At 34.8% G+C, this 27,528-nt stretch overlaps 3 protein-coding genes across 5 annotated transcripts in view; 1 reads left to right on the forward strand and 2 right to left on the reverse strand.

Annotated features, from left to right (window-relative positions):
- Positions 1–4,638: 4,638 nt before the first annotated feature.
- On the forward strand, positions 4,639–20,953 carry LOC148174319 (serine/threonine-protein phosphatase 2A regulatory subunit B'' subunit beta). Of its 3 annotated transcripts, XM_088038070.1 has the most exons (12): positions 4,639–5,032; positions 13,013–13,047; positions 14,128–14,391; positions 14,500–14,788; positions 17,443–18,033; positions 18,120–18,427; positions 18,479–18,900; positions 19,112–19,401; positions 19,452–19,640; positions 19,687–19,769; positions 19,867–19,891; positions 20,132–20,238. In XM_088038070.1, the coding sequence occupies exons 3-12, from the start codon at positions 14,228–14,230 to the stop codon at positions 20,141–20,143; spliced, it is 2,373 nt and encodes a 790-aa protein (XP_087894196.1). In that variant the 5' UTR covers positions 4,639–5,032; positions 13,013–13,047; positions 14,128–14,227; the 3' UTR covers positions 20,144–20,238. The 3 variants fall into 3 exon arrangements, with proteins under 3 accessions (XP_087894196.1, XP_087894194.1, XP_087894195.1); XM_088038068.1 differs by lacking the exon at positions 19,867–19,891 and having other exon boundaries at positions 20,132–20,953; XM_088038069.1 differs by lacking the exon at positions 19,867–19,891 and having other exon boundaries at positions 4,641–5,032; positions 19,130–19,401; positions 20,132–20,953.
- Gcn5 (Gcn5 acetyltransferase) lies at positions 20,940–25,055 on the reverse strand. The gene is made up of 11 exons (XM_088038072.1): positions 24,930–25,055; positions 24,627–24,875; positions 23,435–23,528; positions 23,240–23,385; positions 22,609–23,191; positions 22,329–22,561; positions 22,044–22,252; positions 21,770–21,990; positions 21,485–21,721; positions 21,199–21,438; positions 20,940–21,151 (listed from the first exon to the last, which is right to left on the reverse strand). Exons 2-11 carry the CDS (start codon positions 24,855–24,857, stop codon positions 20,958–20,960), a joined length of 2,388 nt encoding a protein of 795 aa, XP_087894198.1. The 5' UTR covers positions 24,858–24,875; positions 24,930–25,055; the 3' UTR covers positions 20,940–20,957.
- A 210-nt stretch (positions 25,056–25,265) lies between these two features.
- The window catches only part of wb (wing blister), a 34,085-nt gene continuing 31,822 nt past the window's right edge, over positions 25,266–27,528 (reverse strand). Inside the window, exons 26-31 of the mRNA XM_088037549.1 lie at positions 27,089–27,486; positions 26,762–27,035; positions 26,417–26,710; positions 26,205–26,370; positions 25,789–26,148; positions 25,266–25,742 (exon numbers count right to left, since the gene is read on the reverse strand). Coding sequence (XP_087893675.1) covers positions 25,603–25,742; positions 25,789–26,148; positions 26,205–26,370; positions 26,417–26,710; positions 26,762–27,035; positions 27,089–27,486 — 1,632 coding nt within the window. The 3' untranslated portion in view covers positions 25,266–25,602. The remainder of the gene's footprint in view (positions 25,743–25,788; positions 26,149–26,204; positions 26,371–26,416; positions 26,711–26,761; positions 27,036–27,088; positions 27,487–27,528) is intronic.

A 27,528-nucleotide genomic window follows, 5' to 3' on the forward strand; every position in this document is an offset into this window, starting at 1 on the left:
CTTCTTATTCTTTTTATGTATTAGTCGATTCATTAATAAAGTTTTATTAGGCAAAATGAAGCGAAACTAAGAAACTAATTTATTGTGTGAACTTTTGTATTACATTTATTGGGTCAAATTGTGTTTTATCGGCATTATATTGTCCTAGTTTACAATTTCAATTGGGTGCATCGGTCTATGTTAACTCAAACTCATCAGAATTAATTTGGTATCTTCTTCCTTCATGTGATTTAAATAGATATTTACATCAGTTAATTGACATTTTGAGCGGTTTTAAGCGTGGTTGAAGTAATGTAAAGTAAAATGGCACTAAATTTAATTACTTTTTTAGTTTGAATTTTCTGATTGATGAAAATTTTTGAATTTTTCGTTTTTTGACCGCCACTCGTAAACTACTCGACTTCCCGACTGAGATTTGACCAGATAGATTTCTAGGTTAGAAGTTGGTATTAGATAGTTCAAATTTGAAATTTTTAATTTTTTAGTGTAGAAGTTAGCAGTCTTTCGGTCTCTAATTCAGACTCAGTCGATATTTAACTTATTTCTGGAGCAATCTTAGATCCAAAATCTTAGAATCCAAAAAGGTAAGACTCGTTAAGATTGGTGATCAAATAACTGAGTTATGAGCGATCAAAATTTTGGATAATTAATTTTGCGTTGAAACTCGCCACTCGTAAACTATTCGCCTTACCGATCTGAGATTTGGCCAGTTGATAAATCTCGAGCTACTCTTTCGGTTGATCTATAATTCAAAAGTATTAAACGTCGTTTTTGCTTCAAAAAAATTCAAAAAAAATTAATCCAAAAAAACGTTTTGAAAACAGATTTGATCAGTTTCTCGTTTATTTGAATAATTTGTGAAGCAAACTCAAGCTAAATAGTTGTACTTATTTAATTGTATTTATTGCGCAGAATCCAAAACCGGGCGAATTTTAACATACGTCAACAAATAATGGCTATGGCCGTTTGAATGTTTGGGTTGTCGCCAGAGGGCAAAATTTTTGAAGGTTTAAAACCATCTGTGCTCAATATCTCAGAAACTATAACAGATCGAAAGAAACGGTTTTCTCCATCGCTTTTCTCGCGATTTTTTAGATAAGAATTCGTTCTTATACGAAAATTTAATATTTTTGAAAAAAATTATCACTAAAACTATGTCAAACTTCTGCGGTCGATTTCTCGCAAAATGACGTGAGTTAATTCGGTTCATTTTACGCAGAATTTCGCACAGATTCCAAATCCGGGCTCAAAATCTACGTACAATAAAATCCGGGCCGTTTAAAGTTTCGGACAGTTGATTTTTATTTTTCAAATTTTTAATGTTTGATACCTTCGAAACTACAACAAACAAAAAGAAAAGGTTTGCGCCATCGTTTTTCTCGCGCTTCTTGAATAATATAAATTTGAATAATAATAATGAAGTCTATCTTAGCCTATGAAATGAATATAAAATATTTTTTTATTTTTTTTTTGAGTTCTACAAAATTAGCCTTGCTAGGAAGTTCTATTTTAGTTTCGTCAAACTAAAATTATCTATACTTTATAGCCAACTGTGTCTGTTTTTTACCAAGTCACTTGTTATCATACCTTCTTAATTATATCCAAAAATAACTGAAACTTTTAGTACTCTTCTCTGAACCCCAAACGCTTCTAATTTATGTAAAAAAAAATCATATTCACTCTTTAAAACTGTTTATTTAAAAACCTGAACGTCATTCTTAGTTCCTCCACATCACACACTTCACCTGTTTTATCTGACACGCGTCATCAACCAAGGGTAGATAAATAACCAGTCCTTTATATGTATATATTTCTGCTTCAAAGGACCCTCTTCGAATTTAATTGCTCGAACAATGACGGAATCGTTGAATAACTCCAACTCTTCCACGACAGCGACATCAGAATTTAATTAATTAGTTCCAACTAACAATAATGAATGGATGAATGGTTAATCATGCGCTTTGTTTAAAAATTAACATAACGTGGCTAGGCTAATGCGACGGGAAGATAAATAGACAGGTAACTAAATTGCCTGGAAAATGCTCCTGATTGTTCTACCTTGATACGAGGATTTATCTTCATTGCCTTATTTTACAAAAACGCTTTGTATCTCTTTAATCATAATTGCGGTCTTTAGATAAGAAACAATGTTTGCATGACATGTAAATTTGCAAATAATTCCATCAAACCTGATGAAATCATGAATGCGTAAATAATAAAATAAGATTAAAAGACGATGGTGAAATGATAACCTGTTTCATGTCCCAACACCTGTACTTTGAATAAGAAATAATTACAACCGAGGTAAATGGTAAGGAAATCGTCTTGGGAAGGCCCTTGGACACATAACAATGTTTCGGCGAAAGAAAACAAAACATTTACAGTGTAATTCATTTGAACTCTGAAGTCAACATTCTTATGATTCTTATGCGGGTAATTCACATTTAATTTATAATGTGTACGCGTCATTGGTTTTTATGAATGAATTATTATTCTAAGTAAGCATGGCGTTCATTTAGGTGTTAAACTGCTATCTTCATACATGTCTGCATTCTGTTAACGTATCACGTTGCGTTGCTTTGATCAGTGATAGATATGTTTCTAATGCATAAATAGATGCTTTGATCTTTGTTCAATGCAGATCAAAAATTTCACCCAAGAAAAATGAAGAGATGACTTTGTTAGACTCCCGAATCCGTCTTCTTGCCACTTCCGAAATGTCTTTATTGTAACATTGTGATCTACCTACTGATTTCTGCGTAAATCATATTTTACAGCTTAACAAGGCGCACCCGCGTAGTTTTTGCAAGTTTGTATTACCCTGTCGCTTGTTATATGCAAATTCACGTGCTTGTTATTTGCTACCTACATGTAGGAGACATTGAAGGCTTGAATTATTAAAAAGATTAAAAAGCTTGTTAGGACATTGAACTTATCGGAAGCTATAAGCATAAACTGATTATATTGACACGAAAAATGTACAAACCTTAAAAGACTTTATGCATTTCATCATTTCAATTGCTTTACGGTTTATTACTTTTAAAATCATGCGTTCAGTAAGAACAATAAATGTTACTAAGAAGTCTGGCTCTTTTATTTGGACAGGTCTACAAGAACAAAGATGTTTCAAAATAATTTTTGTATATCAAAAGCTCCGAAACATGAAAGTGTTGTTTGGATCGAATTCTTCACACAGATTGTCTGCTTATCTTAAAAGTTTGTATGGCGAGTTTTCCAGCGGCTCATTAAAACTGGCGTGTTGGAATTTCGAGACATAAAGAGAGTTTTTGACTAGAAGATATATGATACAACCAGTTAATATAAAATTTACTTAATGGTCACACATTTTTATTATCTCGGAAACTATGACAGATGGAAAAATACGGTTTTCGCCATCGTTTTTCTCGCAATTTTTTTTTATAAAAATTGGTTCTTAGATTTTAAAAAATTCGAAAGTTGCACTGTTTTGCGAAATTTGCGTTATTCTACATCATTTTACGCAGATTTTTCCAAACATGAGTTTGAAATTCAGATCCGACAACAAATAACTGAGTTATAGCCGATCAAAATTTCGAATAGTTGATTTTCATTTTTCCAAATTTTTAATCTAAATATCTCGGAAACTATTACAGATATCGTTTTCCTCGGCTCACTTTACGTCAGAAGCGTCAGAAAAGCCCAAAATTCGATAGTCGATTTTTCGCGAAAAAATATTCTAAGCCAAACGATAATTTTTTTTTAAATTTTTTGATTTTTGGCCATAACTCGTAAAGTATCTGTCCGATCTATCTCAAGTCTAGCCAGTTGATATATTTTGAGCTCCTCTTTCGACTGATGTATAACACAAAGGAATTAAACGTTTTTTTCATTTTGAAAACAGTGATTGAAAATCATCCCAAAAGACCTCTCCAAAACAGTTTTTGGCCAATGCTTCATTTATTAACTAAGCAAATTAAACGAATTTTAGCTCACTTTATGCAGAATGTCGCGCTGAATCCAAAGATTTAAGAATTTTTAATTTTTGTCAACAAATAACGGAGTTATGGCCGTTTGAATTTTTGGGTTGTCGCCAGAGGGCCAAATTTTTGAAGGTTTGAAACAATTCGTGCTTGATATCTCGGAAACTATTACAGATATTAAGATGCGGTTTGCGCCATCGTTCTTTTCGCGATTTTTACACAAGAAATAGTTCTTAGATTTTTCAAAAGTCGAAATTTGCAAATTTTCGCAAAAACTCATGACTAAAACTATGCCAAAGTTCTGATATCGATATCTCGCTTATTTGTTCAAGTAAACTTACGTTTTTGCACCTAATTTTACGGAGAATTTTGCGCAGATTCCAAATCTGGCATTGAAATTCAAATCAGACAACAAATAATTAAGTTATGACCAATCAAAGTTTTGGATAGTTGCTTTTAATTTTTCAAAATTTCAAAAAACAACTTGATAAGTCCATTCCAATGTGAATTATCGAGAGTCGACTGTACGCATTTAATAACGACAAAATGGTGAATCATTTCCGCCGAGGAAGTTCGCGCTGTTGGTTTTCTCGCAATAGATTCCTTCTCCACCAGATGTCGCAGCCAGTACCGAGCTTTGTAGAAATATCTTTCCTTTGATAGGATCCAGCAGTAGGTGGCTCCAATACCATGTTCCGAAGACATGTATCATATGGATTTGTGCTATTATTGTTATTGCCTGTCTTGTAGTGTACCCACATCACACTCTGCAGTCTTGACTGGTGTGGCGAAACGGTGATGTCACGCACATATATGTGGTGTTGGTGATTGTTGAAGTTCATCACAACCGTGGTGAATTTTTCCCGTACTTTCGCCTAAAATTCTCATTTCTTGCGCAATCCGTCCAAAAAGTCGCTATATTGTGTTTGCATATCATATTAAAATCATCTGAACAAAATTCCTTTTAAAATCCATAGTTCCTATAGTTAAGGTGGTTCTGTGCGATTGAAATAGTGGAATTGTCGGGTTGGGTGCTTTGGATTATCCACTATCTACCTTTTTCAATTTGATGGGTGAGTAAATTTTTCAGCAATATCCCGTTTATTAACCCTTAGACAACTAAAGTTGCCACCGGAAGAACATCGAAGACGAGTCTAAAATCTCATTCGTGCATATCTTTAGCTTAACTCTATAAATAAGCTGTCGTGCTCTTTCTACTATTTTCATCTTAATTACATTTGGGCTTTTTTTTTACAGTTTTTGGATTCTGGCACCAGCATGTGTTTCTCCGTCTTTTTCGTTTTGTTATCATCGCACGTGCTTTTTGTTGTTGCTTACTATAGATATAATTTGTTTACAGCGATAAGCAAATTGTTATTCACCTGATGGTTTTGTAGCAATTTTCTTGTTTATTTGTGGTGGGAAAAGCTGCTTTACCTTTTCAGGAATGACAGTATATGCAAGTCGTAGGATTTTGAAAGGATTACGTAGCGCTTTACATAAATTACAATTTATATCACATTTGTTTACTATTTTTAATCCAAATTATGATGCGGTAGTGTGTGGTTTAAAGAATTTATTATTGCCACAAATTTCACAATTTAGTCTGAAAGCTTTATTGCAATCGGATTCAATAATAAATTATTTCGAATAGCCATTGCATGTATAATTTAAACGAATTCACCCTCTAATTAAAAAATGTTTGACACAGAAAACTATAAATGTTTATCAACTATTAATAAGCATTTAATAATTTACAAATGTGCGTATCCAAACAGAGGACACGAATCTTCAGGATGTCATATTGTACCAAAATTTTTCGAAATAAAGTTTTTTTTTTTGCAGTACCGTAAACGCAGCTTTGTTTTTTTAAATGAAATATCGTTCTTAGTTTTTCTAAAAGTCGAAAGTTGCAGTTTTTCGCGAAAATTCATTACCAAAACTTTGCCAAACTCCTGACATCGATATCTCGCTTATTTTTTGGAGTAAACTCAAGTTATTATACATCAGTGGACGCAGAATTTTCCACAGATTCCAAATCTGGGATTTAAATTCAGATCCGACAACAAATAACTAACTGAGTTATGGCTGATCAAAATTTCGAATAGTTTATTTTAATTTTTCCAAATTTTTAAAGCTAAATATCTCTGAAACTGTTACAGATATTGAGATGCGGTTTGCGCCGTCGTTTTCCTCGGTTCATTTTACGTTGGAAAAAGTTAAAAAAGTCCTTTTTTTTTTAGAAAATTTAGTTATATAAAATACATCCGATGTCAGCGACAGGGGTGTCTGCAAATTTTTATTTTAAAATGAAGTAGGAGACTTTCTCAGAATTGTAGAAAAATTTACACATTTTATTTGCCAATTTCACTGTATATTGCCAACTTCTTGGGAATTTATTTCACATAGAAAGTGACATTGAAGATCGAAAAAAGGTCAATTAAATTTTTGTTCAAACCATACATGTACATAATTAGATAAATCAATTAATTCTTATTGGCATTAATCTAAAATGGGTTTATAAAATTTTTGATTTAAATTGAAATTTATTGCGTTTACACAATGTGCCCTGAGTCGCTGGTAAACTGAGAAAGTGTCTGGGGACTATTTTAAGATTTTTAAATTACCAATGGCGATTTTAGTTTAGAAATCTAAAGGATATTAGTTATTTAACATAGAAATTGAAAAAGTCATTCTTTATTGCATGAGTGGCTCGTTTCAGACTTTTTAAACGTGTACCATACAACATTTTATCCACATTTGTTCTTCATGGAGAATTTGTAGATGAAATAATTAAATAACGGTATTCTTAGGTGTTTATAATTCATCTATTAAATTGTTATTAGTTACATCATTATTATTACTGTTGCATATATAAAATAGGATTTAATTCTTTTATTACACAGCATAGAAAAATCCGTCTCTAGTATTAAGCTATTCAAAACAAAATAAGTAATTGTGATTAGAAACGAACAAAGGAAATCCCACAGTTCCGACAGATAGACTCGTGATTCTCGCGAAATGATGATGACGATGATGTAATATTATCAACAAATCGTATTTAATTCGTCACATTTTACGAAGAATTTTAATTTTCCGGGGCATAAATCAAATGGAAATAGACATTTGGGCCCCTTCTGTAACTTTTCTGTCTATTTTAACAGCCTGTCTAATCAAAGTGGCTTGTTAAAAATAAGCAGATCGATAAAAAGTTACTTATTTTCTTATTCTATTTTACAGCCTGTATCAATTAACACCACTTTTACAATAAAAAAAAAGAAAATTCAATTGATGTCGATGCCGGATTGTGATCTTGCAGACGTAGCAGGTCTCAATATGTAAACTCCAGCAGACAATTTTCTCACTAAGACCTTTATCAGTTAAACACATTGTGAATGACTGATAAAATTAATAAATATCATTAAGACACTTAGCTTAGGCAAGCAATTCCACTACGCACAAAGGCGTTGTTTCAACAGACAACCAACGACAAATTTGCTCAGAAGATTTATACTTTTATTTCCAAATGTCATAAATCAAACAAAAGTGAGGAAAACTTTTCCACAGAAATATCTTTTTTAGGCCGGAACTTCCATAACTATAATTTGTGACCAAGTTTGATTGTAACCGCCACAGAACTATCCTTATAAGTGCATTAGGAAGATTGGAATGCTCAAACATTTTAAAGTTTTGTTAACATTGTAAGTCGTCACGTTTAAAACTCGAAAAGTGTGCTGAATTTACGACGCAGCGTCCAAGAAGACGACTTTTATTTTAATAGTGGCAGCTATCAAATAGTTAAAATTAATTTCGTAAGTGATTTAACAGCGTTTGAACGTTGAATACGTTTCGGCAGCAAGAGCACCATCATCAGAGTTTAAAGTTTGCCCAGTCATCCTTCATTCTAATCCTGGCAAAATAAATGTAACGCTCTGATAATCCAGCAAATCTGTTAAAATTTTATTTTTCGCCGAACCAGATGTTCCAATTTTTAAGAAGTGCCAAGGCGAAATTCTTGAAAATTTAGTGTGGTTGAATTGTATTTAACTTTTATATTGTTTGACTACTATTTTTGGAACTGATAAGAATAAAATTTGTTGACCGCGAAGCATGATTGCGTATTTTGACGATGGTGTTGTTGCCAAATACGAGCACAGTTCCGGTTTAGTGGTTTTTGAAGGTTTGTAAATCTTGTGGAACCTTGTGATAGAGATTTCACATTTGGTTTGGGGCTTTACAACACAGCAAACAAATAAATAAAGGAATATTTAGTTTTAATATTTTGTTTGCCAAACAGTTGTACCTTGTCAACCATGATCCGTGTAATCGATGATAATTCTGTTTTTTAATAATAATTTTAGAAGAAAGCAATGTACTTAAGTATACTCAATTTCTTATCGAATTCAAAGTTCATTTTTTAATTTATAGAATAACAACACCTTAAGATTAGATGTTTATCTCTTCGGATAACGAATTAATTGTGCTATACTCGACAGTTGTGTGTTCTTCCACTGAAATAAATTGCTGATATCGTCATTCCTCAACAGTTTTATTATTGTAAAAGGCTGGGGCATCCAGGCAGGTGTCGTTTCTGGTTCGTATAAAGACACGTCCATATTTTATTATGATCTCGTTCGTCTTCTTTTCCTGCATCAATTCGCTACTTCAACTTTACTCTTAGCGTGAATTTATTTTTGGAACCTTATCCTATAATGCTGCCAAAAAATGTGTTCAGAAAGGGCAACGGACGACTGCATTTCGCTTCCCAGTGTGCAGTTCTTTACCTCCTTTGTTTAATCTGTAAAGTAAGCCAGTAAACATTCTGGCGATTATTTGTTCACCGCATTTTCTGATATGTGGAAATATGTTTTCAGGTCGATATGGTAAGTTTGTTCTATGCTCGCTTTTTGACGAACGATAGCCGGTATAATAATACATTAACATGGAGCGTTGAACTCTGGAAGAGTCCAACAGCGTCTCTTAATTATGCAGTTTTGTACCACCCAACCTTATTCTAATAATATGTAGAGCACATCGACTGATTTCGCATACTGATTTTATCGGGTATTTACCGAAAGTAAGAAAGATTTGGTTCGGAGAATTCAATTGGCCTATATATCCACATATGTATGTATAAGTACAGAAATTCTAAACCTGTGCCAAGCCCACTGATAGTCAACTTGGCATACTACGGTGCTATGTGCATGACATACAACATGTATTTTCGGAGATGTTATCACTAAAGGCACGAAAGCTTCAAAGTCTTGACTTGTTTATTTTACATTAAAGTAGATGCAGAAAACGACACTTTTCATAAAACTTAAGTATCCAGTAAAGCCACTATTTGGTAAACACAAACTATATTACAATTTTTCTAGTTTAGTAGGTGTTAATTTAGTGAACACATTACATAACTCGTTATGCAGGGGTCACTAAGTGTAAAAACAGTTAGTGCGCTAATTTGGACACAGTCCGGCATATTATACATTGTGGGCATATTGTTTTCAAGATTTGCATTTTAAATCCACGGTGGGGGTAATATTATCAGGTCAAGTGCTAAACGTGGGCTGACTTTATGGTCAACCATCAAATGTGAATGGATGACGTATTCACACTAGCCCAACGTCCTCTACGGGAATGCAAAGTAACAATTTATGATCACAAAATTACATAATTTCACATGGAAAATAAGAGGCGTGTTTTTGCAGGTGTAAAATAAAATTCGCAAGTGCGAAAAATTTGCAATTTTGCAAGGTTGATCACAGAATGAAGTAGCAAACTTTGAGTGGAGATGCACTAATCAAGCAAACAGCGGGATTATGTAACATTGCAGTGGCCTCTCTTAGGTATAATTAACACATACGGAACGGTATTTGCACGCTGATCGGGTTAGATCAGTCTTCATTTTATTCCCGATACCCACAGCGTTTAAAATGAAAGTTAAAGTTTGGGGAAATTACAACATTTGGTGTGAATGTTTGCTTTAGGCGAAATGTTATTTTACTTATTTTAACTAGGTATATTAAATTTTATCTCTTTATCTTTCTACGATTGCGAAGGTTGACACTGCATAATTTTTTCTGTATTGTCAAACGAAAGTGGGCAGATCTTGTTTTTTATTTTGCTTAACTCCTCCACGAGACTGTTCCTTCAAATCCGATTTTAAAATATTCCTGTTACGATTTCAATGAGAAATTCGTCGTTTTATTAGGAAATGTCTTGGATTTCAAAGAAATGTTTTGTTCGGAATGCTCTGCACGACCCGCATTTGAGGAGAATATAAAGCACCAGCATGCAGCAGCACAGAACCGGGTTTTCAGGAGTAAAAACTTACTTCAGATTAATAGTTTGGCTTCGATTTTCCTCTTAAAATGTCATAAAGGAAGAAAAGTTTCCACACAAAAGGGAAAAAGTTACTTTACTACCATTGAAACAATCGTGAAATGAGTGCAGAATAAACTTCGTCTTGCGGCCAATAAAAAGTATTCATTTTATTTATTTTATCACCTGTATAGCACAGAGCTGACCTGCGCGCAATGAGGCAACAATTACTGCCTGGATTAGTCTTATCTGTTTAATTTATTTTCACATAATTTGAGAATGTTTACTTGTCAAACAAATAGCGAATGATAAAATGAGAAAGATAAATTCGCAAAAACGTATTTCGAAAAATGGCAGAGGAATGCTGATTTTTTTAACACTCGCACGATTACAAGGAGAAATTCGCAACACATGTTCTGTCATTGGACACGCTTAAATTACACCTTTAAAATATTGTTGTAAAGAATTTATGTGTAGAAAGTACTTGATTTTTGTTGTTAACTTTTGACCTACCTAACAATTTTTATATTGGTGCGGAAAATCGTTAAAATTGTCCAACATTTTGTGTTTGTAGTATCAAAGCAATTGTAGCTTTTTAATTATTTTGTTCGTTTACCTAGTTGGGATAATTACAAGAATATGTAGGTTACAATTAAAAAATGAGGATGACGTCAGTATTGTCATGGTTACCAACAGAAAATTAACAATGTGTACAGTCGAAGGCACATCTAAAATTTAGTTGTGTCAAAAAATGTTTCTTTTTTTTAAGGTAAATCGATAGTTAAATTATTGTTTCAGAATATTTTTATTTAAGTCTTTTATTTAAGTCTTTTGGGGTTTTAAAATAACAATACTTGCAACGAATAACCTATTTCACATTTATTGTTTCTGTTAGAACGCTTCTAATGTTTGAGTTTGAGTCACTAAAAACTTTTTTATTTATTAAATGGGTTGTTAAAGTTGTTTTACATCTTAATAATCATTAAGCGTATTTAACCATTCCGAAATATGTAATGGAAAAAGGTTTAATGGTGTTTGGCCTTATCAGGGTATAGAAAATTTTACATTTATAGCTAATAGCAATTGTGGACGGAATAAATACTGGAGGAGTGGAGAGTCATTTCTAAAGTAGAACTGCTTCCTGATTCTAAATTCAAGACCCGTTTTGTTTCATCAGGGCAGGACTCAGAGATATTTGTAAAATAAGCTTATTTTGAGTTTAGTTTTGATTAAAAACTTGCTAAATCATGAAACTCTATAATACGTCATTGATAAGATAACTAAAAAAACTTCGCAAGGACCTATAGTTATCGAAAGAGTTAGTTTTTCCCAAAGAAAAATTGTGGAAATTTCGAAAAACAAACTTTATTTATTTTATCGATACTTTTTTGCACGGAATTCCTAAATTGGTACTTAGATTTTTTAATGAAATACGTCATAATAAAGGCTGAGACTTTCCCATTTTATTAACTTCCGAAAATTTTGCCAAAATTTTAATTTGAATGTCCACAAAATTGTACTTTTTCGATAAATCTTGTGTTCTAAATAATTGGTCAGAATGGACTGAATCTATGGCACTGGTCAGAATGGAAAATCATAGACAAAAATATTATGCAGCAACTGTTAAAAAGTTGTTGATTGAATTTTTTGTATTTTAAATAAATTTAAAGACGTTTGTGTATAAATCTAGATAATTTTTTTGCCTCGGATTAAATTTTCGTCGCATCGGTTTCTGCCATTAGATTGTCCGGAAAAACTCCAAGTGAAGATGTAGAAAATATATTTTCATTGACATTCACGTATTTTGTGCAAACTTTTCCATAGATTGGCGGGTATTTGTGTTTACTAGCTACCCATTGGTGTTTCCTAGAAAATTCTGAACAATCCGGATCTGATGGAGGTAAACAGACTTCAGATTCGTTATTAGAAATGTGTTTCTATCTCTCCAGAAAATCTATTAATTTTTTTTTTATTTTATTATTTTATTATTTTAATGCACCCGCTTAATTAAATTGGATCATATTTTTTTAAAACAGCTCTTTAATGAAAAATGTTAACAAATCCGTTGAATTTTGATTATATAATTTATTACCAACTAATTTGTATAATGGAAGGAATCATGCCGTGAGTTAAATTCACGAACATCGTTACAAAAAAAAACATGTAAATGAAATTCCATATGCGCAAATTGTGACTCATCAATGGATTTTTGTTATTAAAATTAGCTGTTCTACACTGCAATAATTTCATGTGAGATCAGCAAAATAAATTAGGAATGTGCAAAATTCGCCAAAGTGCGATCATTTTGTAGATAAATATATTCTTCATCTTCAGTGCATCTGCAGCTGATACGTGAGATTTTTTGTTAACAAATGCAGGTTGCCAGTGCATTAATCAAAGTCTAGTTTTATGTTAAAGAGGCGATAAATTCAGTTTTCAATTTAAAAAACGAAAGTGCATTAACCCTACTGACTTAATTCATGTAGGCATTGTATAAAATGATCATTTTTCACTCCATGCACTCGCTTTATTTGTTCGGGAAATGTAAGAACTTCCTGCTACCATCTAACAATACAAAATATTGATCAAGCCGTGGTAGTAACCTGACGCGATAATAAGAATCGTATCTTTAATCGTCACCACAACAGGTGCAAATTGCCAAAAAGTCTACACGGGTTCTCTATTTCTACACTCTTGTTTCTGTTCAAAGGGTAATTTTTTTTTATTTCCAGAAAAAAATGGATCATGATTCCTCCAGAAGGTTCCGGTAAGTAATCCAGCGCAACAAAATTATACAAACCCCGTAAAATGTGGATAAAGGAGCGGTTAGACCTAGTGCCCAGAGTGTGATATCCGGTTTTAAGATTTATGGTTTCGTGACTTTCTTTTTAGCGTAATAACTAATGGTACAACTTCAGATTAAAATTGAGTACCTACAGCTGTCTAAAAAGATGAGCATGTTACTAACCCATAAATCTCCAAGCTGCTCCCATAAAATCCGCCGGAAGAGCGAGCTTTCTTTTCAATAGAAGCGACAAAACCCAAAAATCCTATTAAACGATTCAATCTATCTTTAGATAAAATTGCGAACAAGAGTTCATCGTGAAACTGAAGGCCGTTTTTGTTTTCTTAAGGATTCATCAGTTTAGAATGCATGTTACTGACATGAGGACGTCAACGAGCTAAACCAATAGAAAAGTTAAACAGAAAATGCGGGCACACGTGTTTAAAATACAAGAGATTCTTCCTGGATTTTTTTGTAGCGGAGATTCACCGATTTTTGATCGCGTTCGTGTTTTGTTTCGGTAAACAAATGAAGTCTTGATGGGAGAGGAGTAAGGGGATATCTTTGGCAGCATTCCGCGCCGTTTCAGAAATAGAGCGTTCTGACTGAAGCTAGTCGGAAAACCCGCTAAACAGAAGCATTCAAAAATTGTTTTAATAACAGCTCATGGAGTGGATCTATAAAATCAGCATTGGAATTTATTTTTGGGATAAATGATACGACCCATTATTTATAAATTTCGGGTTTTACGTCCATAATTACGAAGCAACAACAGAGTTTAATTGATGGCATTTTACCGGTTTATTGGGAGGTATAAAATTTGCCGTTGCTCATTATATCCGTTTTTTTTACAATTAGCAAACACTTTCGACCTTGAGGCATTTTATTAAATTACAGATAATCGCGTTTTGGTTGTTAATTCCGCTGACGACAATTTTGTTTGTGAAAGCACACAGTTTAGAAAACGTAAATTTGTTTTTGGACAAGATTCTGGCGCATTTTATAACCGTGACTGCTAATTTTACGTGCTTCCGTACATTATCCAGATCTTTTTCATTCCAGACTGTAAAGCGCGAAGAAAATCCTATAAGATGGTCAGTGTATGGGTAACTGACCGCTTCCATTTTTTGAGATAAATTATTTTATATGAACTTCTGAAACAATGGCTACGACAGCACGAAGACGGGACCCTGATGACGATATTGCCGCAATAGCAAAACAAATATCTGAACAAGCTGAGGCCATTTATCAAAACTGGAAGTCCAGAGGTTTAGCCCCGGCGGAATTAATCACGTGTCATGCAGTGGGGGACACAACCAAATTAGGGTAAGGTAGAAAGAATGAAAATATTTCCAAGAGTTTATGTTATAGGAAACTCTTTGAAATGTCGAGAAAATTGGACCAAGTTAAAAATAATTTATTACTTTGTTTTAGGTCGATGCTGAAGCCACAGCCTCCAGCCAAGCCTTCCATAGAATTATTGGCTCAAGCTCCGACAATGGACAATAATCGCTTGGAAAAACTCGTGAAAAACTTCGTCGTCGAAGACAAGGCTCGACTAGCCGCTCGTAACAAGGCAATGCCTTCAAGTATACAGTATGCTCTCCAAAAATTCGAGAAAAATACCGGGCAGCCCGATCCTAATTCTAAGAAAAATGCGCTCAAACCCAACAGTTTTAATTCCGACGGAATACCATCGCCAGTTTCAGTTTCGTCGAGCGAGGTAAGATTAAGAGTTAATTCGATTTAAATTGGGGTTAAAGGTCACGAAATTAGTCAGTGATTACATCTCGAAATTGGCGATAAAACTAAAAATAACTTTAATTGGCACACTTTTCCTGTAAAATCCAGTGAAGATTGATGATTAGAGATTACATACAAAACCATTATGAATATTACCGTTAGTTTGGGCGCCGCCCTAATTAAAATAATTATCGATATGCGGTGGAAGGTTTTGATTGATTTTGGGCGAGGTCTAAGAAAATTTGGCGTGTAAGAAAATCACCACTTTGCATGTTTGTAGTCATTTTATTTTTAATATCGGCCACATGAAAGCAACTTTGTACAAACTTTAATCGTTGTTTGCTTTGTAATTAGAGGTTTGTGCGTAACCGAACTAAATTTTTCCACCGGAAGCAAACGACAACAAAATTCGGAAATTGCTGCCTAATGAAACCAAAGCAATACCAACACATTGTTAAATCAATGATCAGTTAATCCGACTTGTGGTACTTCACAGCCTATTTTCAAGTTATAACTTGTAATATAATTAACCTTTCGACCTCTGCAATTACAGAAGAGACTTATTAATGGGCTTTCTACAGAGTGTGGTCCCCTGTCGCTGTAATTTTTCATAACAGCTGTTGGACGTATTCGGCGAATTCTTGTTATACAGCTCAATAACAGCTGGAATGCAAACTAAAGGATTTAATCACAGTGTGATTTAAAATACGTTGTATTTACGTAAATTTATTGTTTTCTAGAAACTCGGGAATGTAGGTGTGGCCTTTGTATCAGATCTCCAATTACTGCATTAATTCGAGAATATCTTAAAAGCGAATCTTTGAAAAATAAGGAGTCATCACAACATTTACACGTTTTCTTTGAAATGTGTTAAAAGTCATACAAAGAAAAGTAAATTTATCTTCACATGGCAGTGATGTATGAACAGAATTCGTACTCTTTCGGGCGTGAGGATGGAAAATGTAGTGTAGCAAGGAAATGAGATTTTCGTGTAACGTTTAGATGGAAATCTGACGTTGGATACTTTCAGTTTCACTACATTTTAATGTTTTTTGTATGAAATTTAAATTGATATTTTGACAAAGTTATTCACCCAAGATTCTTATGCAGGGTGGGCCAAAAGCAGAGGGGTTTTAGGGCGTTTACCGGTAAATTTCCAAAAAACGCTGAGACAGGTCAATTTTGGTTGGGAGGGGGACTTACAACACACGTAATTATACTTTTCTATAGTCAACCGCCTTTGAGGGGTGAAATTAATCTCTTTAATTTTCAAAGATTAATATAGGACATGGCACTTTTTTAAAATCGATAAAAATTTTAAAAACTTATTTATCGATGTAAAACACACAAACTTTAAAAGCTAAGATTAGATATTTTAGTGTTGTTCGATGTCCAGCATCAGAATCTATGCATTAGAACAGAAACTCAGGGAAAAATTTGGACTTGTGTGATATTGGAACTACACAGTTTTGATCAATCTACGTATCACCATAAAAAAAACATTAAAATAAAACTAACATACGTAAATTTCGTTTAAAAAAAAAACAAACTTTTGGTGAACACCCCAAAAATTGAAAAATACAAGAATAATAACAAGAAGAACAAAACAGAGTGAAGTTTCTTCATACAAAAACCATTTTTCTTATCTTTCATTGAACAGTAGGGATTTGCATTTCGAAGTAGTAACTGATTTTACGTATTTCGTTGATTTTACTGTTTTTTCTTCCATTTTTTAAAGATAATTATAGGACATTGCATTTTTTTGAAAGAGCTATTAAAAAGATTTACGGTAAATACATGCATTTATTTAATTTCCATTCGCAATTAAAAAAACCTAGTTTAAAAAAATGGTGAAAGTGTTCCCCTCCAATAGTCATACAATCATAGAAATTTTTTTTTAACCATTCTGTATATTTTGAAGTATTTCAGGAGTTATTCGTTGACGTTGATTTATTAATGGTTTTTAATTATTTTTTATAGGGGCTTGAAACAAAAAATAATCGTATACCGCAAAGCTCCTCAATAGACCTTTGAAAAAAGGTGCCATGTCCTATATCATATTTAAAAATTAATGGAATTAATTTCACCCCTCAGAGGAGGTTGAATGTAAAAAGGTATAATTCAATTATGTGCATTATGTAATAATTGTGGATAATAAAAGTGAAATAAATGGAAAGAAATGCACTTAGAGCTATAATAATTTGTTTTGTAAGAACTGACTATACAGAGAAAAAATAAACGCGAATTTAGATCTTCAGCAAATATGTTAAATTTATTATCCTTTGTAACTAATGACGTTGCTAAAAACGTGTAAATATTCGAGAAGCGATGTAAAATTTGGCTGATTTCAGTGAAAGCCCTAAACTGCTGTAAATTTACTTTACAGCCGACATCAGTTGTGGGAGTTAAGTTAAATGGTCATGAAAGCGTCGTAAAATTATTAGAAAACTTCATTAATAGTTGAATTGATTTACTGGGCGCTACGAAAAGGAGTCGATTCCAGTCATAAATTAGCAAAACTATTAAAATTTCTCGAGGTTTTCTAATTTGACTGTTCAAATTAGACAGTAATTTTATTGTAAAACCCAAAAAAACGATGAGAATTGTCCGTTAATTATATAATGTGTTTTCAAGGTGACTCCGTCGAAGCCGGCGATCGGCCACAAGCCTCAAATCTCCCCCAAGCCTCGCTTTGCGGAAACAATAGAATTTACACTGCCAGAGGACGCAAATCCACTCGGACTCCAAACATGGCCTCTCAAAAACCGCGTAATATCAACCGATACGGTGAAGAAAACCGCATCGGAAGTTCGGCCGGCGGTGGAATACCAAAATCAACAATATGGCACGTTACCAAGTAGACAGACCACCATCGACCAAGTAGCACTTGAGGAAAAACGATTAATCAATGCTCTCAAAAACGGAGGGGTCCTCAACGAACAAACAAACAATAGCAATGCTTTAAATACATCGAAAGAACAGGACAAAGAAAACAACACGAAGTGGGCTTTGAGGAATACCAGAAGAACCGAACAGCAAGTTCCACATCCGGAGTTGTCTGTCACTCAACGGCAGCATTTGAGGCAAACGACGGCTAATCCAATCCGACCGTTTTTGACGAGAGGATCAGTGGCGGAGAGAGTTCTTATTTTCGAGAGGTGTCCTAGCGATTTGCTTTTGGATAAACGGGTGCGGACCACGCCAGTGCAGCTCACCAAGCCGCAAGTGAGTTATTTAGATTATTCCAACTCTTGGAACGTACCAATTTTATGTATGAAATGTAAAATATAAAATATGCATGTAAATTCCAGACGCCGCCGAAGCAGCCGGCGCTCCAACACACGACTTTGCAGAGGCACATCCGTGCGCACAGAAACGTCAATATTCCACGCTTCCATTTCCCAACGGGCAAACCGGGACCTCCTGGGCAATTAGACACCGTCAAAAGTAAAGTTGCGACAGCATTTGCCAATATCGGTGATCGAGCCACCAGAGAACATTTCTCTTCAATTACCACAGCTTGTCAGCTGCCGCTTTACTGGAAAACTCCTTTATATTTAGCAGCTTGTGCGGATAAAGGCAGCTGTACTCAGGAACAATTCATGACTTTCTGGACGGGGTACTAAACAAACTCCGTCATTTTTAGTTTTATTATGGGAACGTGTTTTAGGATGTCAAGCAATTCCCACGATGCTGCTTCCAGATTCGTTTATATTTTAACAAGAGGTCGTCGCAATTGGTTGGCTCCGGAGGATTTTATTCCACTGGTTCAAGACGTTGTTGAGACTCATCCTGGTTTAACTTTTCTCAAGGAAGCGACAGAGTTTCACTCGCGTTATGTTCACACAGTTATCGCTAGGATTTATTATTGCGTGAACCGCTCATGGTCCGGAAGAATCACGATACCGGAACTCAGAAGATCGAACTTATTAAGTGTCATACAAGTGCTTGAAGAGGAAGAGGATATCAATCAGATTACCCATTATTTCAGTTACGAACATTTTTATGTGATTTATTGCAAGTTTTGGGAACTTGATCGGGATCATGACTTATTTATAGACAAGCAGGATCTGACCAGGCACAACGACCATGGTAAGTTGCCAATAGATTATGATCCACATTTTTTAGAAGCGATCGGCCTTAAACACCTTTCCAAACAACTAATCAAAGATTGATATATTTGGCGCATTAGCAAACGTTTTTTAAAAAATAATTCATTTTATGAAAACTTTTGCGTTACCACTAGTCGCCTTGCGTCGCCGCAATTGAATTTTATATCAGTGAGCACTTCAGTATATTACAGATTCTTTAATTTTTCAAGCACTTTCCACAAAAATCATCGATCGTATCTTCAGCGGCTGCGTAACCCGTGGGCAGAAGAGGTCCCAACACGACGAAAAAATGTCCTACACCGAATTTGTGTGGTTTTTGTTAAGCGAGGAGGATAAGCAGCACCCAACAGCCATCGAGTACTGGTTCCGCTGCATGGACCTCGACGGCGATGGTTATTTATCAATGTATGAACTCGAGTATTTCTACGAAGAGCAAATGCAGAGAATGGAAGCGATCGGCATCGAAACCTTACCGTTCCAAGTAAACTCTTTGACTAGCTAGGCAAACAATCGTAATCAAATTGTTTTTAGGATTGTTTGTGTCAAATGTTAGACATGGTGAAGCCTAAACGTACCGGACAAATCGCCTTAAGTGACTTAAAAAAGTGTAAAATGACGTCGATCTTTTTTGATACGTTCTTCAACTTGGAGAAGTATTTGGACCATGAACAGAGAGATCCGTTTGCTTCGCAACGGGACCACGATATCGATGGCCAAGAGGTTGGTTTTCCCGGTCTTAAACACGCGCTTATTTTGTGTTTTGTAGATGTCTGACTGGGACCGCTACGCCGCCGAAGAGTACGAGCTACTGGTTGCTGAAGAAGGAGGCAACGACCAGCAAGACAGTCTGTGAGTATCAAAGAGTAATTAACTTGTCATAACACGGGAAATTCACGGTACTGGTGGTTTGTGTTAGTTCTTTTATTGATATTGTGCTTGTATTTAGGGAGTACGATTGTGGCTTTGACAGGGTAAGAAATATTTTGTTAAAAATGCGTCGACTAATAAAGACCGCTTAAGAATCATCATCGACGTCACCACTTATGTTTAATGTCAAGCATGAATTCTCTATAACAAGTTTGATGATCATAACTAACAAGACGCATGGGAGTCTAACATGGATTGAAATGAAACTAATTTCACCTGGTGCTTGCTCACTTAACGCTTCGGTTGGTTTAGTTATTCCCGATATTAATTGCGTTTTCTTTCAGCTCATTCGATGAAGGTACTGAAGATGACATCCTTTCTCAAAACTTAGATATAGTATTAGACGCTGATGACCCAGAAGAATTATCAAATGATAGTGATGAGTGCAGTATTTAGCGCACTGAATTATCTGATTTAACGTTTCTAGTCGTGAGACTCTAAATAACGCCATTAATATTAAGTCTTCTAAAGAAAACAGCGCCTGGAACAACTCGTGTTTGCGACGCAAAGATCATCCACAGGGATGAGTGAAACAAAGGTATTTTTTAACACTACACTAAAACTAGCACAAATTGCGTAACTATTGCAAGTTATCATAGAATATTAAAAAATGTTTGATTGCAGTTTGTTGTATTCATTTAATTAGGTAAATTTGTATAAAACAGAACGTATGATCGTTTTATTAGCAGAGTATTTTGTATGTTTAGTATATTAAACGTAAAGTTTGTTACAAAGATAAGTGGACTTTATAGTATTTGAGTGAATCTCTGTTGAAGTATTTGTTATGTCGTAATGATATTTTTCCTACTAACGTTATTTATTTGCAATTTTTTAAAATAATGTTGATTCTCATCTTTACCTGTTCGGTTTTTCCTTAGGTAGATATTTTAATTTGTATTTTTAACTTGAGTGCAGCTGTTGTTAAATTCGCTAGGAACATTATCAATTACTCGTGTTTCAGTGAATCTTTAAATATAGTTTATCTGATTTGAAGCAGTACGAATTTTGCTAGTCATTTTTATTATTATTGATGCTCGTTTTATTATGTAATAATATATAAAATTGTTTATTACGTAGAACACAATATATTGGTTTTTATCTTAAAATACTTTATTTATCCCACAATCCAACTTCTTTCATTTTTGTTTGAAAATATTGTTGCAGATTTACTGCACATTGATAATATTCGGTTTCTGGTGAATTATAAATCTTACAATTTCTAAATATCCGCATCATATCAGCGACAAAAAGTCTTCTTGAAACGTAATATCGCGACTTCAGTCTTTCCGCCATCGTCTTCAAATCTGCAAGAAAAAGTTAAAAAAAAGTCTTCAGATTTTTTTTTATCTACCCATGGGATATTTGATGTGGTCGTAATAATCAGGAACGTCGTTTTTATCAACTGGCAATCGGAACGGCCAGGAATCTTCATGGTTTTTAACGGCAATGAGCACAGTTTTTAACATATCCGCCAAAATTTCGATGTCTTGAGATTCCTCGAGCTGTTGAGCACCTCTGGTTGCCCGAGCTGCTGGTTTCCAACCAGTTTCTTGAAGGCCAGGAATGGACTCTATTGGAATACTTTTAACTCCTAAAAATAAACCACAATACATTTTTTTCCTTTAATTCAGTCGTACCCTCTTTGAAAAACGTCAGTCCAGGATGAACTTTCGACACGTTTCTTTGCTGTTGATATATCAACTGCTTGACAAACTTCTTTTGTCGCCTAACAACTGAAGTAAACTCTGTGTAAATAATCTTCGGATTAAGTTCGCAATGCATGAGTGTGGCGCCCTCGTAATCCTTAATATAGCCTTGGTAAATGGATCGATTTAACTTAATGTCTTTAGAGAAGCCCTGCCGCTCAAAATACCCTTAAAAAACAGTTTGATCTTCCCCATAAACAAGAAGTGTTCATTTACCAATTGCGTTTTCATCGGCGAAAGTCAGGAAATGCAGAATTCCCTTCCGGATATGATAGTCTTTCAAATGATTCATAAGATGAGTGCCGTAGCCTTTAATCTGTTCACTAAAAGTTACGGCGCAAAAAACAATCTCCGTAAAGCCCTGCGTTTCAAAGGGTCTGAAGCAAATGCCTCCTATTGGTCGATTTTCCTTTATCAACGCGATGGTGCGGTGTTTTCTAAAAAATATAAACATAGCAAGGGCGTTCAAGTCACCAAAAAAACAAATTACGGGTCGAAAAGCAGTTGTGTGATATATTCAATGGGCATCCGCGGCAACTGATGAGAGAAAACATTTTGTAATCCAATAAACCAAAGCATTGTTTCTTTCGACACTGTTTCAGTCAAACTGTTGCCGATTACGTGCATTTCGATGACTTTGCGCTTTTCTTCTAGTTTTGGCGCCTCATCAGTCGCTGGGGCGTTTTCCGAAAAAATCAACTAAAACAATAGTTATTGTACCAGATAAAGTAACTTTTACGGACTCGCAATAAGAAATACGTAAAAGTGAACGTACATCAGGCCCTGTCATGTAATTTGGATCATCAATCGTTGCAATAATTTGAGCCACGGTTTCCATCGCGACATCTTCAAACTGCTCGTCTTGTGCGAGTCTCTTTCTCTTTGCTTCTCGTCCTGGAGTGTCGCTACCTCTGCCGGTTTTGCTCCCATACGAAAAGGCATCTTTGTCTGTTAAACCAACGGATTTATCTAACTCTCCAGTTCCTCGCTTCGTTAACATATTATTTGCTGAAAAAACAGAGTTATCACGCGTTGGAGTCGAAAAATCACAATACTTTTCGGTTTTCCGGAGTCTAGTAAAGGTTGAACGTGCGTGAACGGTCCGTGTTTGAAATCCGGGTCCCATATAGGCGAATCCTGCGCGTAAATCTCCTTATCTAGTTGGTTTAAGAATGGAGGGAAATGGGTTAACAACATGACTCGTCGCTCCTGAGGCATTTTGTCCCTTTCTCTGTTGAATTGATCCATGATTTGCTTCCTCATGTATTTAAAGACTGCTCGGAGAAGAGTGCGTCCGAAAACCATCGTCGTATCGTAGTGTTTAAGAGAGTCACAAAACGTCGGGACGTTACAAAATACGAGCCACCTAGTGTGCTCCATTTTGTAGACTGTGGCCTCCTCTTGACTTACACGGTGTTTTTGTGAACTTGGTGACGGGAATTCCCAAGTGTTCAGACAGTGGAGGAGAATCCTTGCCACCTCGCACATAGTTTTCCATTCTTGCTGAGCCAAGTGGGAAAACTTATAAACCAGTAAATTCGTGACGGCTTTGTGAATACATGGCTGCTCGAAAGGTGGTTGTCCTAAAGAACTTTCAACGATGGGAGTGTCAAGAGTTAAAATGCATTTTCTTAATAACTAAAACCACAAAATTAAATAACATGTGATGTGAGAAGCATTTCTTACGTGAAATAAATACGTGTAAACTTTCTTAGTATCCACATTTTCTTCTCTGCTCATGGCCGTACCCATGTTATCAATGTCCACAACCATTCGCAACAAGCGATTAAGTTCATCTTCGGATTTCGGGCGCAAATGGGAAATGTGTGCCTCTGTAACTCTTTTTTAGTTGTGGTTTTTACGATGTTGCGTAACGTTTACCTAACATGTGCTCACATCTACAGAAGTCAGTGAATGAGAGTTCTTGCACCGTCGCTTCGGTTTTTTTCCAACCAGTGCAGTTGCAGTTTTCGCCCTATTGAATAACAGTTAGAACGTTACAATTGAAGTTCGAAGTTCAACGTTAATCATTGGCGAGTTTTTTTGTTTAAATTATATGAAAAAAAGATAATTTTGCTTTAAATACACTAATTAACAAATTTTGGAAGAAATTTCAGGTCGGAACTTCTAAAATAAGTTTTTTTTTACTACACCCCGTTCACTTTTGTTTTTTTATAATCCATCATTATAAAGGAATTATATAAGTTTCGCGACGAAATATAAAAGTGGCCGGGAGAGTCAGTTTTTAACTATAAAAATAAAATTGCCATTTCTAGTAATAAAAAGTGAACTTTTAATTATTACACAGTCCAACAAAATTTAACTTTTCGATTTTTTCCGAAGAAGTCTTAACGGTTCTTCATAATTTAGACCTTATTGGGTAAGAATCCGTCGACAGATTTATCATATCAGCTAATTTTTCGATTTTTAATTGTTTTTCCAAATTTTGAAGAAACGATTTTGGCAACAAGAAAAGGAAAATCAAAAGTCTGAGTGTGTCCAACTGACTGCAGTTTACTGTGTAAATTTACAATTTTCATCAATCTCTTTCTGGTGTTTAGTCTTAAATCATAAAATTTTACATGTTTCTTAAGACCAATTTTTGCGTTTTCGACAATTGTCACTGCAATCTTCTAGGCGAAGTTGCTCTAACATTTAATGGCATTGTTTGTAGAGTAACATCGATTTTGAATGAATTTGGGACTTTTAAAAAAAAACTTCAGAAATACAGTATTTTTTTACAGCTTGTTTACTGTTTACCGATTACTGTTTCGTAATCACAACGCCCTGTAGATCCAGAAACCTCTTTTACATCTTTGGAAAAAAATTACTGTTGCGCAGTGTTATTATTAAAGATAAAAAAGAATTTATTTCTATTATTATGGCATTTGAAATATTTTATTTACATCACAGAACGCACTTGGTTTTCAAAGGAAAAAAAAATTGGACAAATTTTTCTCATTTCTAAAAAACTCAAAAACTCTAACAAAAAACTAATTAAAGAATGAGTAAGTACTCTTATGTCCAGAGACGAAAAAAAGCCTTAAACGTCTTTACATCGCTTTATACTTGCCTGACATTTCGAGTAAATAGCTAATTTCAGCAATTTCTTATTATAAGGAAAAGCCAAAACTGCTTGCTTCTTTTGCTGTATCCGCTGTAAATTAGTCTGTCGAGAAACCGGCTGAGAAGCTTTTACAGGTCCTGGCGATTGACTTTGACTTGCTGATTGTACTTTAGTTGGTGTTGTAGAGGCATCAATTTGTTCTGAATTGTTATTAAACTGATTCTGGTCAGCCATCATTAAAGGAAGCTTCCTAACCTAAAATATTGTCGCATAATTTCGGGTTACAGACGAGTCATTATAGTTATTTACAAAATGAGCAGGATTCGACACTAATTTAAAAACATAAACGCTTTATTATTAAACACTTCCCGTTTACAAGTTTATTTTTAACTGGCAGTTGACAGCCTGTGACAGAAAATTGACAGACACGAATGCCACAACAAGAGCCAAAAGTCACTAGAAAACGGCGTGGTGTTCGAAGATTGATGTTTGTGAAGTGCCAGATTTCTTCATTTTTAATTTCGGTGTTTGAAAGAGAAGAAATTTGTGACTGCATTTTTTAAAGGTGAGTTCTTTAATTGCAATTTTTCATTATTCCGTGGGATTGGGGATATTGAAAGAACGGGAGAAAATAAAAATATTGAGTCAAAATACAGTACCAAATATTTACAATTACAGCAACATTTATACAAAATAATTTGTATAGTTATAACAGAATAAATACATAATAATACTATCAGTTAAATACTCATTGTCATCTCTTTAAATAAATAATCCATTACGTTGCTCTTTAGTCTTTACAATCAACAAAAAGCGTTGGAAAATGACAATTTGTACCCCAAGTGGTTATTACTGTATTTGGTTCTTGTAATGCTACCGGCATTGATGACACTGATGCAAAAATATGAATATTTTATTATTATAAGAAATGCCAAGTGGCCAGTCTTTGAGGTACCTTACTGTATATTACAAGTGTAGCAATTTAAGCCAGGCACGAATTTAATTGTACATTATTCAGTTTCTTCATATCAGTCCAGTCCATGATATTGTCTTCTATCTTAAATTTACGAATACAGCCTTTGAAGTTCTCTTTAATTTTCAACGTCCCACTTGGTGCGTTGCCTGCAACAGTCATTAATACAAATTCTCCGCTAAATTTAGTAATTACTTGGTAATCCTCCAACGTAAAGAGGAGCTTCAATTTCATCCATCATTGAATTGACATCGGATTGGACCCAACTTTTTCGCACTCCATCAACATTGACGGTCAATTCTATGCTTGAATAGAGAGCTGTAATGTTATGCCATTCGTTGTTCGCAAGAGTGGAATCCGAATGTGGGCTATTGGTCACTTTGGAGACGATTCCATTGCCCATGTCTATGGTCATGACCACAGCCCCATTTTGGAGCTCAACTGACAGAGCTGGACTGTTTCCGAAATTGGAAACACTCAGTAGAATCCCGTTTGGTTCCCGAGTCTTAAATTCGAAGCTAAGTTCCAGAAGTTTGCCCACTTTGAAACCATATTCTGGAAATAAAAAGACATTTTAGGCAAAGACCAAGGAAATAGTTCTTTTCACGTACTGTAAATAGCAAAAGCGTCTCCGCCAAAATATGCTCCTTCTTCAACGTTTTGAAAACATTGTCCGATATTGCTGTAAACAACGTTGTTGTTGTTTTTCACCACTTGCGGATTTTTGTTGATTTTCAAGGATCGTATGCACCCCCTGAACGGATGCAGTTCATTCTTCTAAAAACAAAATTTTAGAAGTGATCAAAACAGACTTTACAATTACTATTTTTTTATGAACTGGTAACACATTGGGGATACCACCCAGGTACAAATCTCCGTTAAAAGCGTTTCTGGGCATTCTTTCTTTAACCTTCCACTTCTTGTCGACTTTAACTACCAATCTCCACTTCTTTTTGCCAAGGATCTGTTCCACTTGAACGTGGTGCCAAGCACCATCATTAATTCTTTCGCTGATCTTCATCATTTTGGCTTTGCGTCCTTCAACTTGCAGTCTGATGTCTCCTCCTTCAATTTCCAGGTTTGTATAGAATGTGACGTTTTTGTCGGGTACTTGAGACTGAAAATTATTGTATTAACCACAAGGGCGTTTTTTCATTTTGAAACTTACGTCCGAAAGGAATAGTAACCCATTAGGGTAAAAAGTTCTAAACTGAAACTCCAAAACAAACTTTTTGCCGACAACTGAATTTTTTATGGAGACAAAACTGCTCGGTTTGTCCCCAAATTTGAACGCTTGGGGTTCAGTTCGGTCCTCTGGTATGCTCAAGTACCGTTCGGTGTTCTGCATTTCTTTCGTCGAATCATTTGTCACTATAAATCTATCTCTGCCGATTTCTACATTTTGAAATGACTTCACTGTCTTCGAATTGAACAGAACCGGTCTGAAAAAAATGTAGATTGGGAGCTGTTTTTAACGTTTTGCCGTCAAACTTACTTGTTGTCGATAGAAATATCTCCAATGCCTCCAACATAACTACCAATGGTGCTATGGCTTCCGAATCGTAAATAATTTGTTTTATTTAGAAGCGGAACAGGGGCAGAAAACTCTCTATTATCATCATTTACTTTAACATTCGTCGAGCTTAAATTGATAATGTGGTGAGCGTTCGCGGTTATCGATTTGAACTCGACTTCCTTCCCACTTTGTGGTCTAAACACCAAATTCGAGTTTCGCAAGTAAATATCCATGATATTATTGATATTCAATACGAAATTGTTACCGGTAGTGACAGGTTTTATAACAAAAACGAGCCAATCGTTCGTTATTTTATCTTTGGTGACTTCAAGCTCAAGAGTACCGTTTCCTGGGAACCACGCTTTTGGAAGTTCTAACTGAAAGAACAACGAAAAGTTAAACTTTGTATATCAAAAATT

This window comes from Gnatocerus cornutus, chromosome 5 (assembly GCF_029298725.1).
Source record: "Gnatocerus cornutus isolate USDA-ARS CGAHR chromosome 5, icGnaCorn1.1, whole genome shotgun sequence".
NCBI lineage: Eukaryota > Metazoa > Arthropoda > Insecta > Coleoptera > Tenebrionidae > Gnatocerus > Gnatocerus cornutus.

What these genes read in the sequence shown, in the direction of transcription:
- Gcn5 (XM_088038072.1), bottom strand. Translation starts at nt 24,857, where the DNA reads ATGATGGCTGACCAGAATCAGTTTAATAACAATTCAGAACAAATTGAT. An exon ending in TAGATGTGAGCACATGTTAG is followed by an intron (nt 23,386 to 23,434) that starts GTAAACGTTACG and finishes AAAGAGTTACAG; the next exon opens with AGGCACACATTTCCCATTTG. An exon ending in TTTACACGTATTTATTTCAC is followed by an intron (nt 23,192 to 23,239) that starts GTAAGAAATGCT and finishes TTGTGGTTTTAG; the next exon opens with TTATTAAGAAAATGCATTTT.
- LOC148174319 (XM_088038068.1), top strand. Translation starts at nt 14,228, where the DNA reads ATGGCTACGACAGCACGAAGACGGGACCCTGATGACGATATTGCCGCA. An exon ending in GGGGACACAACCAAATTAGG is followed by an intron (nt 14,392 to 14,499) that starts GTAAGGTAGAAA and finishes ACTTTGTTTTAG; the next exon opens with GTCGATGCTGAAGCCACAGC. An exon ending in TTTCAGTTTCGTCGAGCGAG is followed by an intron (nt 14,789 to 17,442) that starts GTAAGATTAAGA and finishes TGTGTTTTCAAG; the next exon opens with GTGACTCCGTCGAAGCCGGC.